Raw genomic sequence first — 15,725 nt, 5'->3', positions numbered from 1 at the left:
AAGACAAAGCAAAACCTCAGAACACACAATGTCAGCTGCTTTTCTGAACAAAAGAAACATGGCCATTTGCCACTGCTAGGTATCAGCTGTGGAGCGACAGAGTTCTGGGTAGATGAAACTTTCCTCCTAAAAACGAAAAGCATTTCTGCTAAAAGTCGCAGATTACTTAAATGACTTTTTTTGTTGTTCAAGAAGCAACGCTTCCAACACAGTATGTCATACTTCCTGATGGGATTACGTACACAAAAGGATCTGTTAGAAACTGACTATGTTTTTAGTCTCCTTTCCAAAGTAAACACAACTCTTGTAATTACACAGTCTCCCCTCAACAACTTTTAAACATGTTGTCAACTTCCCCTAAGTTTACCAGTGAGAGAGAGGAGAGGGTTCAAATACAATTAAGTTTCCACAAGTTATGTAAAATCAATGGCTACGTACTGAAGGGAGACCAAAATTGGTGAGCTCCCTGAAAAATGGACAGGCAAACACAATCATTATATGTCCTGCTTGGAAGCAGCTGCCCAGCAACCAGCATGCGCATCCTGGCTGGCCAACTGGGGACACGCACAACGGCGGGATAGGCGTAGCTTAGAGGGAAGCTGAGAGATTTTAAGGACACCAGTCCACAGGAATCCAGGCTTTGTTAGCACCACCGCTCAGAGAACTTGCTTTTTGAACATCACAAAACAATTAGTCTTTTGTGGAAAAGCTCTGAAAAATGTAACCACCAGGATTCCAAAGATTTTAGGTCCCCTTTGGAAAGCTTCTCAACACACAGCTCTTTGCGTCAATGAACCACGTAGGCTGTCTTTAGAATTCATCACGTGTGCTCTCAACTTCCTTGTCCTCAACAGCTCCAGCAGACTAAACGCGGGGGGGGGGGAGGGGGGGGGATCGGGTTGAATATCTTTGCTGACGTGTAAATACAATAACTGATGTAACAAGAACTACCAGCAGGTTCACATTTTCATTTAGATTAATGGGCTCACAGTCATGCAACTCGCAGTTACTGACCCAATACTTTGATAGTGCATAAAGCATGATTTGTACGAATCTTAGCATAAGACACCTGGAAACCACCAAGTATTTAAATGAGTAATTGATGCTCAATATTACGTTTCAGAAATCCAATCAGTCACCGAAACAGACTTCTGTCGAAGTTGGCAACGATGATACTTTAGCCACTGAAGTTTAAAATGACAGTAATAGATAAACTGACTAATCTCCCATACATTAACTTAAACAACTGTATAATTCATACATTCCAAGTGTGGTTTTTCCATTTCCACACCAGTACATTGTCTTGGCTCAGGTCTCCCTACATTCAAGTCAATAATAGTGTGCTTAAACCAACACTAAGTGCCTGTGCAAAACCTGCCTGCTTCAAATTCATTAGGATGACAGAAATAATCTTCATTCTGTAAGGAAAAGCTTTGACTCACATCTCAGCTGGGGTCCTTAAATTCATTACAATTTTCCTACTGCAACCTCACTGTCTCCACACAGACAGGGCCAGAAACAAAGACGACAATATGAAACACTCACTACCAAATTAGGTGAACTATCTAGTAAAACATGCCAGCACAAAGGAAGGTTACCAAACGCAAAACCCCACAAAAAACATTAGCTGGAGTCTATGACAGTCATGACAGAGAAGCAGCCTCGGAAAATGGAGCCTCTCATTTTTTTAAAATCCCTGGCTTGAATTTTGCCCAAGTACATAAGAGACCTCACTGGAGAGAATTAGGTAGTAGGGAGCAGGAAAGGTTAGAGAAGAGCCATAGTTCTTTTAGTCTTAATTAGATGCAAAAAGGCACCTAAATTTGGTTCCAGTTATTACAATCAAGTGACACCAGCATCTGTTCTGCATCTTAAGACAAAAACTCAATGGTACCAGCCCCTCAAACATCACCCTTACCTACCTATAACTGGAATTTAACAATACTTTATAAATACATTCTTATGAATTCGTATTCTGAAACATGTAAGGTGAAACTCGAAGTTTTATCTATGCCTGCTATTTTCAATTCATACTGTTTTGACAAGTACATTAGACTAACTATTACTAGATAAGTACAAAGGGAGTTGAAACTGGGACTGCTTGGCTTGCAACCTCTCCACAAGAGTATTTTTAGTAAATATCAGCACAATTTCTAGTAAATATCAGCTTTTCCAATTATTTGCTAAAAGATAAACCACTACACACAGTTTAAACTCTGAGCCTAAACTCTCCAGTGCTGCCCCTTTAACACTGTTGTTTAGCAGCGCTACACAGTTTGACATCAGTTGATACTCCTAAATATAGCCCTGCCTCAACTCCCCCCCCCCCCCCCACAGCTCACCAGCCAGCCAAAGCCAACTTAATGACTCACACCCTGATACAGGCTACACAACCCTCACAATGCTTCTGCAATTTAAGGCGAAGCATGAAACGACATCCACATTTCGGGAAAATATTTAGAAAATAACTCACTAAAACATCGCCTTTATTAACAACCTCTTGACTTTGTAACCTCTCCATTTGTTACAGAGGATTTTGATTCTCCACAGCCATGTTCATGTTCGCTGGGGTTGTGTGCTGATTGATTCCAAAAGGGTCTTCCTTGCTCAGACTCCCATGCCCTCACAGCAACCCCCTCCCTGCTTCTTCTGAACTCCTTGAAGAAATTTTGGTAACAACAAGACAATGGAAGCAAAAGAGAAACATACAAAGTAATAAAAGGCTTTTGTGGCTAGTTTGAATGTAGAAGTCAAGGCATTTCACAACCCCAGATGGTAGTTATTGCAAGAACGCTGTGTATTACAGGCACTAGGTCTACTACACAATAAGACAAACACTTCTTCACATGTGGGTGCGAAAGTGTGTATCCTGCTCCTCTCTCTGTTACACAGGAGGCCTGACTAAGATTAGGAAGTGCTCCAGCAGGAATTTAAAACACATTCAAATAAATTGCCCACATGGATTAGTGGTTTATATTGCATAAACAACGACCGTTAGAAGAGCTTTTGCATTTGCTTAGGTTGTGGTTCACTAAAATATTCTCATATAGTCTTACTTTATTGACATGAGATCATTAAGGTAATCAAAATAAAAAGCTGAGGTAGAGAAACAGATGGAAAGGCTGAGACAAAGGTGGAATCCAAAGACAAAACAGGAGGTTAATACCATGACTTGGGATAGGGAGCTCAGGGGAAAAAGGGTAGATTTCAGAGCCATGTTAACACTCCAAAGACAGCAGAGGAAGTTCCAGCCTAATTTCTACAGCCTGGCTATTACTCTGTGCAATTAGTGTAGCTATGAAAGCTGAAGAAAAATTCAGAAAGGAGAATTTTCCCATCTCTTTTTCATAGAAACAAAAGCATTTCTCAGGACAAAGAAAGTATCAGAGAGGAAAAAAAAAAAAGCTAAACAAGATGTTTTCATGACAGTGGCTTTACTTAACACTACGCTGCCTCTGAAACCAGTACATTATTTTCAAGTTAAGCTAAGAAGTAGGCACCACGCTGATTGCAGATTTTTGGCTTTCAGAATACTCCATGAGATTAATTTAATTTAGAGTCAAAACATTTGTAGATTTTCTACATGAAGAAATGCACATTAAAAACCATAATACAAAGTTTTCACTACACTGACAGTGCTGTGAATCCATGCGAGACCTTCACCCAAAACTGAAATAGCTACATATTTTTATATTGTATGACAAAAACTGCCCTTTGGCTTCAGATTAAATAGGAATAAGAAAACATTTTAAACGATAAAACAAGTTACCTGGTTCCTATTTCCATTTCTTGTAAAATAACATATGGGAAAATTACATGACAATTCTCTAACTAACCTAATTTGTCAAGGAATCATCATTATCATCATCGTCATTCGGATGCTCTGAATATTGAGATCATTTTACATTCAAGTTCAAGCACAATCTTAATCAGACAGTGCATATGTCATGAGAAACTGAAACCACCAATGTTTTCCTTAAAACTGTTTTGTTCACAAGATTTTTGAAGTATAAAAATGGGAAAAAGACTTACTCAGTCAAAGACATGTAAAGGAGTTTCAAGTTTGTATATACCTTGGAAAAGAACACGTAACAAATTCAAGAGAATTGTAAATTTTCCATTACCACAACCCACCTATACAGAGAACAACTTCCTGGTGCACTAAATCTGAAGAAAGTAAGATTTAAGAGAAATTACTCAGAAGTCAAGAACTATGCAAAAATAGTGACAAACTACGTTTAACCAACAAAACCTACTCTGCCTACAGAAAACTTTTATACACCACTCATTCGCTGCCTCCTACAGGGCTCAGAGAGGATAACATTTTGAGACAACTAAGCTGTAACTGCTAGTCCTAAGTTTCTTCTGCACACTGAAGTTGCACGTAGTATGTTTCAGCACTGTGAAACATAAAAAAAAAGAAGATATATTTTGTATCATTAATACGATTATCTAGGCAGGTAGTTTGTATTATTTAAGGATGTATCAGGAAAAGTACATTGCCCTGATTGAGTCTGCAAAAGGATAAAGAAGCAGCACTGTATACAAAGCCTGGCAACTGGAAGCTGCATTAGGAACGGAGGTGCACACATGTAAAATATACCTCCAAGATACAGGAAACAAAGATTATCCAAACAGGCAATTTAATGATTTAATGTAAGTTTTTACACCGTTCAATGTCTATGCAATTCTACACTTAAGTCTAGCCTAAATAATACCTGTGAGGCTGCATTCTAGCTTTTTATTTAGTTATTTGTCCCACAGTATACTATGACTTCATAATATGACAAATATCTACATTTTACAACTACCTTTAGTACATTAATTGACTACCTTTGCAATTAAGCCAAAAAGATTAATTCATCTGATAGAAATTGAAGTTTAACTGACCAGAACAGCAACGGAATAACCAGCTGCTTAAAAGTACACACTTCTTTTAAAAAAATGTCACTATCTGATTCAAATACAACATTTGTATGTAGCTTGAGATATATTTTCTATAAATAACACTGCAAAACTTGAAATCCTTTAAGAATAAAACTTCTTTTCTGCTTTGGTAATTGCACACATTCCTAAACAGATTTGATTTATACTGTCTTTTTTACATCTGAATTGCTATACATAAATTTACATGTAATAAGGCATATATTTTCAACCTCATTTGTGCTTAAAGTGATTATTTTGTACCTATTCCTGAAATGACACTGCGTGTTCTCAGTTTAAATTTTGGAAAACCCATAGCCACATTAAACAAAGGAAATGTTCCTTTAAAACAGTTTTCTGAAAGTTTTGAGTTCTACAGCAAAGTACTTCTGCAAAGGGAATTCTCCAGCATGTTTAAATCAGAACTAGGAAAACAAGCCTAAGAGCATTTTGTACAGAGGGATAAAAGGTTCAATTATATTGTCTAAATACAGATTCTTGTTAATCAGGTAATTTACACCTCTGTTGAAAACTGAACCTTACACAATAACTACACAAATTAAGCACGCTTGCTGAATCTCTCAGCCATTTACTTTAGTGCCCTAGTGTTCAAGTTCATCCCTGAACTGATGTTTCCAACTTCTTCATACAAGAAGTATTTCGTACTTGCTACTTTCACACAGTGGCACTAATGGGCAGGATACTCTTAGAAACTGAATTCTAACAACTTAAGAGTACAAAATTGAAGTCATGGTGGTTCATCTACCATAGAACTTCATTTAGTGGTGGATACCAAAATCTCTTCAGAGATCTTCAACCAATCAAGGCAGGTCAGATGGTTCCCATCAGAACCACACAGTAAGAAAGGAGAGAGCATGTGGCTATACTATAAATTGCCACCTACTGAACTATACTGACATTCTAGTTTTAAAGAGGATACTGGTTTAAAAAAACTATAAAACACCAAAGACAAAAGCATGCTCCAAGTAATTTTTATAAGTAGATTGAGAGAGGGTATAGTTTTCAGGCTCTTCAAATGAAAACGTGAGGTAATTTCCCCAAATCATCAGTGATGTATATCAGCATGCTGGAAAAAATCCCAAACGCAGTATTACGGATGTGAGCTCAGCCCATCATCTCAAAACTTCACCTTAAGACTTCTATTACCACTTTACATCAGTGACGCTAACTACTTTAACACTCTTCTCTTACAGTATTGGAAAAAAAGAGGTTCATTAGCCAAGTAATAAATATGGCTATTTCTGCAGATAACTGTCCTCCCTTTATTTACACATCGACATACTCAGTTTTGTAGAGGGAGACTAAAAATAACACATTGATGCCAACTAAAGAAGTAACTCTGAAATACTGGGGGAAATACCTGTTTTCTTATTTTAAAGAGACTTATCACACCCAAGTACTCACACAAAAGATCTGGAAATACTGCAGAAAAGCCAGCTAGTATCTGGGACCTAAATCCACAAGCAGTTAGCTATTGAAACTCTGAGTAACATCTGCCCAGGGGCAGTAACTATGTAAGTCAATTCTCCACCCTTACTCAAGGAAAAGGATTCTCCTTAACACTGGCCCTGAATTCTGATCGATATATATCAATGTAATAACAAGCATCTAATAAATTTGAAGTCGTAAGGCCAAAACCCACTTTTTTTCTGAAGCAAACACAGAGGTGATAAACAGACAATTGCCTGTACCTCAAAAACGCTTTCCAGTCTATTTCTAGATCTTTTCTATTAAGTAACTGCAAAGTATGTGCCTGCTGCTGTGTTGTGAGTTTCTTCAAGCAGCAATGGTAGGAAATTGTCTTGATTCTTGTTAGTCACACTGCTGCCTGCAGGCACGTAAGTAGCAACAATGAACACCAACAAGTCTGGGCAGTTTTCCTTCTGGTACTATTTGGGAAACATCAAGCATCAGCAAGTATCTGACTGCATACAACCCCCAAAAAACCAAGGAGTGCATGCCTCACATTTGGAAGATTATTTAGAAATCTAATTTTCAATTATGTGAAAGCTCATATTTTACAGTTTATAATAATTACAAGTTGGTTTAAAACTGATACAGAACGTTTCATTGCATTCCCTCCTTTCCTCAAAAAACATAACTATTTGATTTTTTTGACATTATAATCCAACAGTGGTCAAGAGCAAACCTAAAGGTATTTTTGGCTAGATAAATGTATTATGAGTTTAGCTTAAATAGTTTTAGACAGTTCAATTTTAAAATACATTTTAAAAACCCCTTGTATTCCAGTGGCAGGACTAAACACATTTTTAAGATCTCATAATAAATATAACTCCTAAATATTAGAGCAGAGAATATTCCAGAAGCACTAGATAATTTAGAAGTGTTTTTACTCAGAAAGAATTACTACACTTATGAGTTCCTTTTATCGTCTTATGAAGCTACAGTCAGAAAAATAGAAAAAAATTATAGCTACTCAAAAAGCAATTTAAATTCTTCAATATAAATTTTAGAAAATAACACCCAACCTATAAAAGGCTTCATAAGGAAAGTACTAACCATTCAAAGCAGTCTCCCCAAAAAACCCTTAGCTGGGTCAATAAAGACACGTGTCAGTGCTATACCTCTGACCTAAGACATCATATTCTTTCCTCTCCAGTGATAAGGCTGAAATTGATTTGAAAACAAGGTAATGAATCACTTATTTCTTTTACAATAAAGTTTGTCAAGTCAAATCCCCTGAAATGGAAACACAAAGCAAACAGCAGAAATGGTAAGGCAAACAGGGTAAAGGAACTTATCAGATGATCAGCAAAATACACTTCTATTCCATTTGATGCTAGTTCACCAGCTGCGCATCATGCTATGTGACATTGCCCAATAAGCAACACTAATTACTCAGCCCACTTGTTGGAACAATGCACAGCAAAGAGCAATAACTGCAAAGGGATTAAGTCTACTACAGCAAAAATAGAGTTAAGAAAATGGTTTCAAGTTTCCAGCACTGAGAGAGGCCAAACAGATTCACTATTCTGTCTTCAGCTCAAAGAAACTTGAACATATTTAGTATTTTTCAACAATTTAACTATTCACAAAATATTAACTGGGTAGGAAATTAATATCAATACAATGACGTCAGGTAAACTCAACATTTCACAGAAATAAAATGTCATTCAATAACAAAATCCAATCAAGTATATAAGTTTTCCTAAATAACGCTGGATTGCTATAAACTAGTTAAAAATGCAAGGTTATTTTATTGGAGTTATAAGATGGCATTTAGCGATAAAAACTGTAAGTATTCCAAAACTGAAGACAAAGGTTTTTCTTTGTTTCATTCACTATTTTCACCTAATCTCAGTAACATTCTTGAGAAAGACTGCCCTCCTGTGTTCACTAATCATAGTATGCTGAGAGAAGACGGCCCATGCAGCTGGAATCACTTCAAGCTGGCTATTTAATTTTTATTTTTTAAAAAAAATCACATTACTGATTCAGAGAGTGAAATTAGCCCACCAAATGTTTGCACAGAAATGAAAGGCTGGTGCAACAGCAGGACTGTTCCTAGGGCTCTCACAGAAGGTGGTAATGCTTGCTAGTTGGCATCAGTCCTAGAAAGGCATTCTGGGCCTTTAAAATGGCATCGCTGCTTGCAGCTGCTCTTTGCTCTTAACAGAGGCTGCTTATTAAAAGCTTCTAAATTGTTCAATGAAGTCCTAAAGGAATAAAATGCTTGTTAGACACCTTGTAATGAGGTTAGCTATACTGCTTCATACCAGCATCTCGCACTAACCGCTGCTATATAGCGCCTCTCTTCAGAAAGGTAAAAAATAATCCAGAACCACAAATCCGTAATCACCTACATTTCCCATGTCATATTGTTTACATGTCAAGAATCCTGTAAGTGCTTTACAAATAATTAAAACATGAAAGAACATTGAATGGGAAAACAAGCATTTTAGAAATGGAAAAACCAAGGTACACTGCAGTCTGTCATGTAGGAAATCAGTTCATGGTGAGCTGGCAACAGGAGTGACTTCTAGATTCTTGCTTTTAATAATCATTTGGTGAGTTAAAGAAACAAATGCTCTTAATTTGGTAGAACACTTGATATTCACATAGCTAACTGCATTTGAAACATCAGGAAATCTAGCCTCCTATGAGAATTACACTAAAGCACTACAAATCCAGTGGTAAGGGGAAGGCTTTGCTTTTAACAGTATTCAGCAAAACACAAAAGGCATTTAAATAGTCATACAGGCAGCTCTAAAAAATCTGGGGTTTGTATCTAGCAAACACAAGACTATTGTTGTGGTACTTGTGGATAAAAAGCAGTATGTATGTCAATTAGAAGATGCATGTTATTCTGAGTGTGCATGCGCAACATGCTTTGAGATCAATTCCATTCCAATTAACAAAAACATACCACCTGACGATACTTCAATTATTTACTCAGAAAAACATGACACTGAGCCAAGTTTAAAAAAACCCCACAACATTATTCACTTATTCAAGTACCTGAACATGCTTCTACTTACACAAGTACCTAAACCAGTGTTTTCAGGAACATGTTCCTTGGGTTTTACACCAGTGTTTGCTTAAATTACATGGAAATAAGAATCAATACCCAGTATGGGAATCCAGGGCCTTTCATCTGTGCATGATATCATCAGCAAAAAACACTCCTCCTTTTTGACAATTTTACACTACCTCCAGCAACTGTTTTCATTACCAAACCCCCTCTTTTTTTGCATAGAACAAGAAAACCAACAAAAGGGGCAGAGGGAGAAAGCTATTACGTGCATCTGGAGGGCATGCACTTGCTTAATCTCTACTTATGAGCCCAAATTACTTTTTCCTCACATAGTGCCTTGTAATTTTTCCTTTGTCACTTTGGGGATCACCCACCAAGGTCTTTTTATCATCTTCAACCACAAAAAATATCAGAACAAGTGTTACAGAATGACACTTTCCCTGTATTTGCACTTTTCTTTCGCCTGGTTTAAGTAAATTAATAAATACCTAAGGGAAAAAAATGATATTTTTATATATATATATATATAAAGAGAGAGATATTCTTGCGTGGGAACAAGCAAATCAACCATCCCCACTTCCATTTGCATTCCCCAGAACACAGACTTATTAATGCTTCAAAACACTGGTGTGATAGAGGTAGTCTTGACTTAGACAAAATAGTCTTAACATAGAAACATAACTGAAATAACTTAAAACTTGCCTGAAATAAACTCCTTTCTGGAACTTTTAACACTGTTTCAATATAAGTTATTGTTTTCCCTCTTGGTAAAGCAGGAATTTTTTTTATTCATGCAATGACATAATAAACACTGTTTCCCCAACCCTTCATTACAAAAAAAAAAAAAAAATTGAAAAGAGAAATTGTTTGTGTTAGTGTTAAATTTTTTGTGTACCTGCATTAACAGTCTCTATAGTTTGTTAAACGATACCTAACACTACATGGCAAACAGAAGAACTGACATAGAACATCCAAATCAAATCAATTAACATTTTGTGACTGTACATAGTCTTCCTTTTCATAAGACAAACTAAGCACTAGTAGGAAGAGCTATGATAACCAAATGAGAGAACAACGGATTTCATGCTATAGCCAGGGCTTCACCTCCTGTCAAATCCAACACACCTGGAGAAGATGCTTGCATGGCAGCAGGAACCTCCAGTACCATAGATGTTCCCTGTACCAGAAGGGGGAGTGTCCCAGCAAGAACCTGAACTTCTATATAATACTCAAACTTGAAGAAGCTAAACACACCTGGATAGCCACGTGATTATCTGTATCAAGCTCCTCTCTCTGACACATTTTTGGCATAACAAAAAAGACAAACCTTTGAAGAGAGTGGGGCAATTACAATACCTTGCTATTTGCATAGCACTAAATTATGCAAACACAGGTCAGTATTAATTATAGTGTCACTAAGAACACGCAATGATGTATCAGTCAAACAGTCTTTGACATTTAATAGTCAACTACTGCTTCTCTCCTTAAAGACACAGAGAAGGACAGTATTTTCAAAACAGCACACAGACACGTGTCAAAGGTCTATGATACAAGGTTTTCTTTTCAATGGATATTCAGGTGGTTTTCAAAAACATGCCCCAGACGTCTTGGAATCAAAATACATCAAGTGATCCTGAGATACAGATTTAGGTGACATAGGTAATTGTCACACTTAATGTTTGCAAGCACAAAGTACTCTTATATTTGGAATTTGAGTATGATTTCAATGTACCTAGTTAGAATTTACAAAGCAGGTAACACTGGTTCTGTTAAGATAATAAGGCATCTGCCGAACTGCAAGACAAGCGAAGCTGGTGCAGTTCATATGGACCTTAAGACAGGACAAAGTAATACAGAGAAGGCTAGTACTGCAATAAGGACAAGTAGGTGGGCCATGTGCAAGGTAAGGCTCCCACTCCCAGGACTCTCAGCCTTGATGACCACAGGCAGGTTCAAATTCAGTAATTGCATACCATGCAAAAGGCCTGTGCCATGATACAGAAAAATAAGCTATTCTTGAAAAGAAGCATAGAGACACATGTTTTATTTTTTGATCAGTACTTGACATTTTTCCAAATTAAACCTCAAGATACTTTTCATGGCCCATTCCAATGACTCATGTTTTTCATTCAGCAGTGTCAACTAAACACAACTGCCATTTGGAACTGAGGGCACGTATCTAGTCTCGTATAACCTTATCTTTGCTCCAGTAACTAAATTCTCCTCCTGCAAGGTCTCTGTTCATTGAAAGCAGTACAAAGTAGAACCCAGTAGTACCAGTTAACAAGTATAATTTCCTGTCTGCTGGCACAGGACCTCTACAGAAGAGCAGTGGGGGTGGGAAGTGAAAAATAAGACGGTACTCTCTCTTCAGAGGGCGTTTTGCTCACATACTCCTTTTCAGTTCTCAGAGTGGAGAAATCAATAGTGCTTCCAAATTACAAATTCTACAAACCAGGTGGTTTTGTCAGAGACAAAAATTTTACTCTTTTCATAGAATATTCCAACAAATAAATTTTAAAAGAAGATTTATTACAAAGACTTTTTTTATCCTTGGTCCTCTGGAACTTTTTCATTTGTTTTAAATCACACCGCACCTCCCACTCAAGGACTGCAAAAAAATGTATAGCAGTTGCAGAGATTGTAAAGAAGAAAAATTGTGAATTACAAACAGCTATATGGAAGGAGGCAGTATTTTGCGTTTGCCCCATTATTTGAAAATGACATAGTGCTTAAACCTTTTTTACAAATACTTTTGACAAAGCATGTGAGCTGCAAACTTGCAATACAAATTAACTAATGCAAAGCAGTTTGTCTCTTCTAACTTCCAGGAACTCAGAATAATAGCAGAAAATAACTTTCCAAAGCTTGCCAGAATGGCTATGCATATTAGATAGGGGCATAGTATGGCTTTTCAGCTGGATGTTCTTGAATTCTGCTTGTGTGACAGCTTTATAGTTCAAATAGAGTATGCTTCATTATCTTTTCCTCTTAAAACACTTTGTTACAAGTTTCTCATATTTTTAGCAATTAAAAGGACATTAGTATTTTAAGGAAATAGTAATTGAATACAAGGAATAAGAGATGAAAGCTTTTCATCTTCAGTAAAACAACCTGTATCAAGCCATGTCTTTGATCATTAAACCAGTAAAAAGAATAAAAAGGCTGCTCACTAGGACCAAGCAAATTCTTCCTTGTCAGAAACAATCTATAGCAATAAACCCCCAAACCCTGAATAAAAAAGATCTGAAAAAACCCTATACCACTAGTTTTAAAGTGGAAATATGCAGTCATGATTAACTGTGTATTCCTTATGGCAATAATTTAACTGTACAGAGTAAAACTACAGAGCTTTCAGAAAAGCTTCCTTAATTCACTAGATAATACAAAAGCAATTTCCTTATATGGCTGGAGAAAAATCACTGCTGTATGCTTTAAAGCTGGAAGACAAATGGCCTTTAAAACAGAAATCATTGTTATTAACCGGAATAATAAAAGTCTTGCATCACCATTGTTTACACGTTCCTTTCATATAAAGGTACTGCATTTTCTGCGGAGTGTGGTAAATCATCACCAAATCAGTAAAGGTGTTTATTGCATTTATGTAAATTAACAATGCAGCTTTACAGGGAAGTGGGAGAAAAAAAAGGAAGAAGGTATTTAGGGCTTTTAGTTTTAAAAATTCTTTAAAACTACAATGAATTAAAAAGCCCACCAACAAACCTATATACTTGAGCTTGTATCTTCTAGGAAAAAAAATAATTCTATTTTGTCAATATGTAAAGAGACTAGACAATGAACTGGTATAAAGAGATGAAATACCAAACATAACCTGACTAAGAGCTCCAACTGTCAATTCTGATATTAAAATTCTAATGAATTCTAAATACGACAATTTTTGTGTCACCATTTAGAACCTTCCTATTACTCCAATTACTTTCCTTTATGGAAAAGCTAGACCCCACTGCAGAGTAGCTTTTAGCAGTAGAGCCTACTCACAACTTTTTGGTAGATTTAATTGGCTTCAAAAACATTTCTTGAGATTTAGTCCATTAAAGACATAATATAATTCTCACAACTTGTTTTTCTTTTCTCTGCAAAAGCAGCTCCAGGAGTATTTATTATTTGGCAAGCAAGAAGACAATAACCTTTCACTTTTAACGCAGTGTGTTTTGGGGTGGGTTGGCTGGGGTTTTTTTCCAAACTCAATTCTTTGAAGTAAATAGACCATATACGTAATCCATTTTGACACTGAAAACAGTCAACTTGGGCATCAGACTAAAGTAAGGCATAACTCAGGATTTTAAAATATTAAGCTTCCAAATAAAACGAATTCACCAGCTGTTTATGCAGTGGCCCGTGATAAAAGGAACGAGCATGGTTAACTCCCCAGATTAACAAATCCAACCCTGACAGGAAAAAAACCGCACCCTTTGATTTTACTGTAGTTTGTACATTTTCATTCACAAAATGAAAGAAATAAAGAACCAAATAATTTAATAAATTAAAATAATTTTTTAAAGTTAAAATAATACACTTTCTAAATTCTAAACACTGCTTTTGATAATAAAAAAAGACAAATTAAGGACAAAACCAGGAAAGAATGCTATTCATAATTTACAGTAAAGCAGCTCAGAATCTGGCACAAAAGAGCATAACTCAGTGATTAGGACGACTTATCACTTAGAACCTTGTCCATGGAGAAACTGCAAAATTTGCCACAGCCATAAAAGAAGTAATTTTTAGCACCATACTTCAAGCAGACCCATAAATAAAACTAGTTATCCACATCACTAGAGAAGTCATATTACAGCATTTCCACTGTTGGAAAAAATATTACAAATAGTCCTTGCAATTTATAAAATATGAGACCTTACCACTGCCATTGGCAATTCCTGGCAGCAATGCTTACCTGGCAATACTCCAGCCTGAAGACAATAAGCTAATGTAATCCCTAGTTTTCTCCTATTTGTGCATCTTTCCCCTTCTCACAATTCAAAGTTCCCAGAAATCACAGTTTAATTAGACTGCCTTCATTTTTTGCACACACAACTGACTTAAAAATATTCATAGATTTATTTTAAGTTTTCTTATTATCAATTACACACAAAAAACTCACTGTATTTTGGATGATATAAGCCTTCAAGCTCTAGGAGATTAAATACTAGTTACATCTTACCCAAAACATTTCCTGCAGGTACTTCTTCAAGATCTTCAAGTTCTCTTCCCATAAGCAAGTAGAGATTCTCCAAGGTACAGCTAGTCATATGAGGTACTAATGGCAGATCATTTGTAGCCGAACACTGGGATGACAGCTATACAAAGTAAAACAACCAGTGTCAGATATTTATCACTTAATATTGATAAAAACTTCTTCCTTAAAACCTCCTTGCACTCCAAAGCTAAGAAACATGTCAAAGCATTTTCATTTCAAAAGTTAGATATTAAAAAACAACATAAACTTGAAAATATTTTTGTACCATTCCAAAAGTCTAGTCTTGTAGCACACAAGCAAATGTTACCAAGAAAATAAAAAATAATGCTTTCTTTGGTAATTTTTAGGTGTGCAGTACCACTAGCTCACTTATTGTCATTGATAAAACAGATGTTTTAAAGTAAATTTATAAGCAATGAGCATCTATGATCGCAATCTCAAAACATTTAATAACATTTTTTTCATACTATTATGAACCTTTCTGTTCCCAAAAATCTTTGGTTTTTCCCTTGCAAGTTTTCTTTGAAATAAAGCATGCAAATACTGCATTTGTTGTTAGCTAATACAACACTTAAACTGTTTGGAAATGTTAAGGTTTATAGTAAGTTTATGGAAACAATCAGGTATTACCACAATTACCTAAAATATTTTGATACTTTTTGGAATTTTTGACTTGAACATTTTTTTAAAAATTTCTTGAGTGAGCAATGTGCAAAAGGTTAAGTTACCAGTGTTTCAAAATACCAAGTCATGCTAACAGTTCACTGTCATCTCTTACCTTATGCAAAGACTCAGCAGGATCATATTTTGGTCCTAAAACAAAGATCTTTTGCCCTCTCCGCACCACTCCACTGAACACTCTAGCAAAAGCAATGAAAGACTCCTTGTTCTCTGCTTCCTGTTTCATTGCGTTTGAGGTCGTGATCTCTACTTGACCGGTGAGCTGTTGCTCTTCACCTAATCAATGAAAGAAAAATAGATGAAGTATAAAAGCAGTTTCTGCTTCATCATCTGAAGAAAAAAAAAAATTACATATTATCCTATCACATCTGATGATGCATTAAAAGATGG

The 15,725-nt window shown here is 36.1% G+C and overlaps 1 protein-coding gene across 2 annotated transcripts in view; it reads right to left on the bottom strand.

The window, feature by feature from the left end:
- Positions 1 to 15,725, bottom strand: part of EFL1 (elongation factor like GTPase 1) — a 122,610-nt gene that overhangs the window by 81,710 nt on the left and 25,175 nt on the right. For both annotated transcript variants that reach the window (XM_056345276.1, XM_056345274.1), the window contains exons 14-15: positions 15,433 to 15,611; positions 14,619 to 14,754 (exon numbers count right to left, since the gene is read on the bottom strand). In XM_056345276.1, the coding sequence (XP_056201251.1) occupies positions 14,619 to 14,754; positions 15,433 to 15,611 (315 nt within the window). The remainder of the gene's footprint in view (positions 1 to 14,618; positions 14,755 to 15,432; positions 15,612 to 15,725) is intronic.

This window comes from Falco biarmicus, chromosome 7 (genome assembly GCF_023638135.1).
Source record: "Falco biarmicus isolate bFalBia1 chromosome 7, bFalBia1.pri, whole genome shotgun sequence".
NCBI lineage: Eukaryota > Metazoa > Chordata > Aves > Falconiformes > Falconidae > Falco > Falco biarmicus.
The sequence above is the reverse complement of the archived record's forward strand: the minus strand, read 5'-3'. Positions and strand labels throughout refer to the sequence as shown.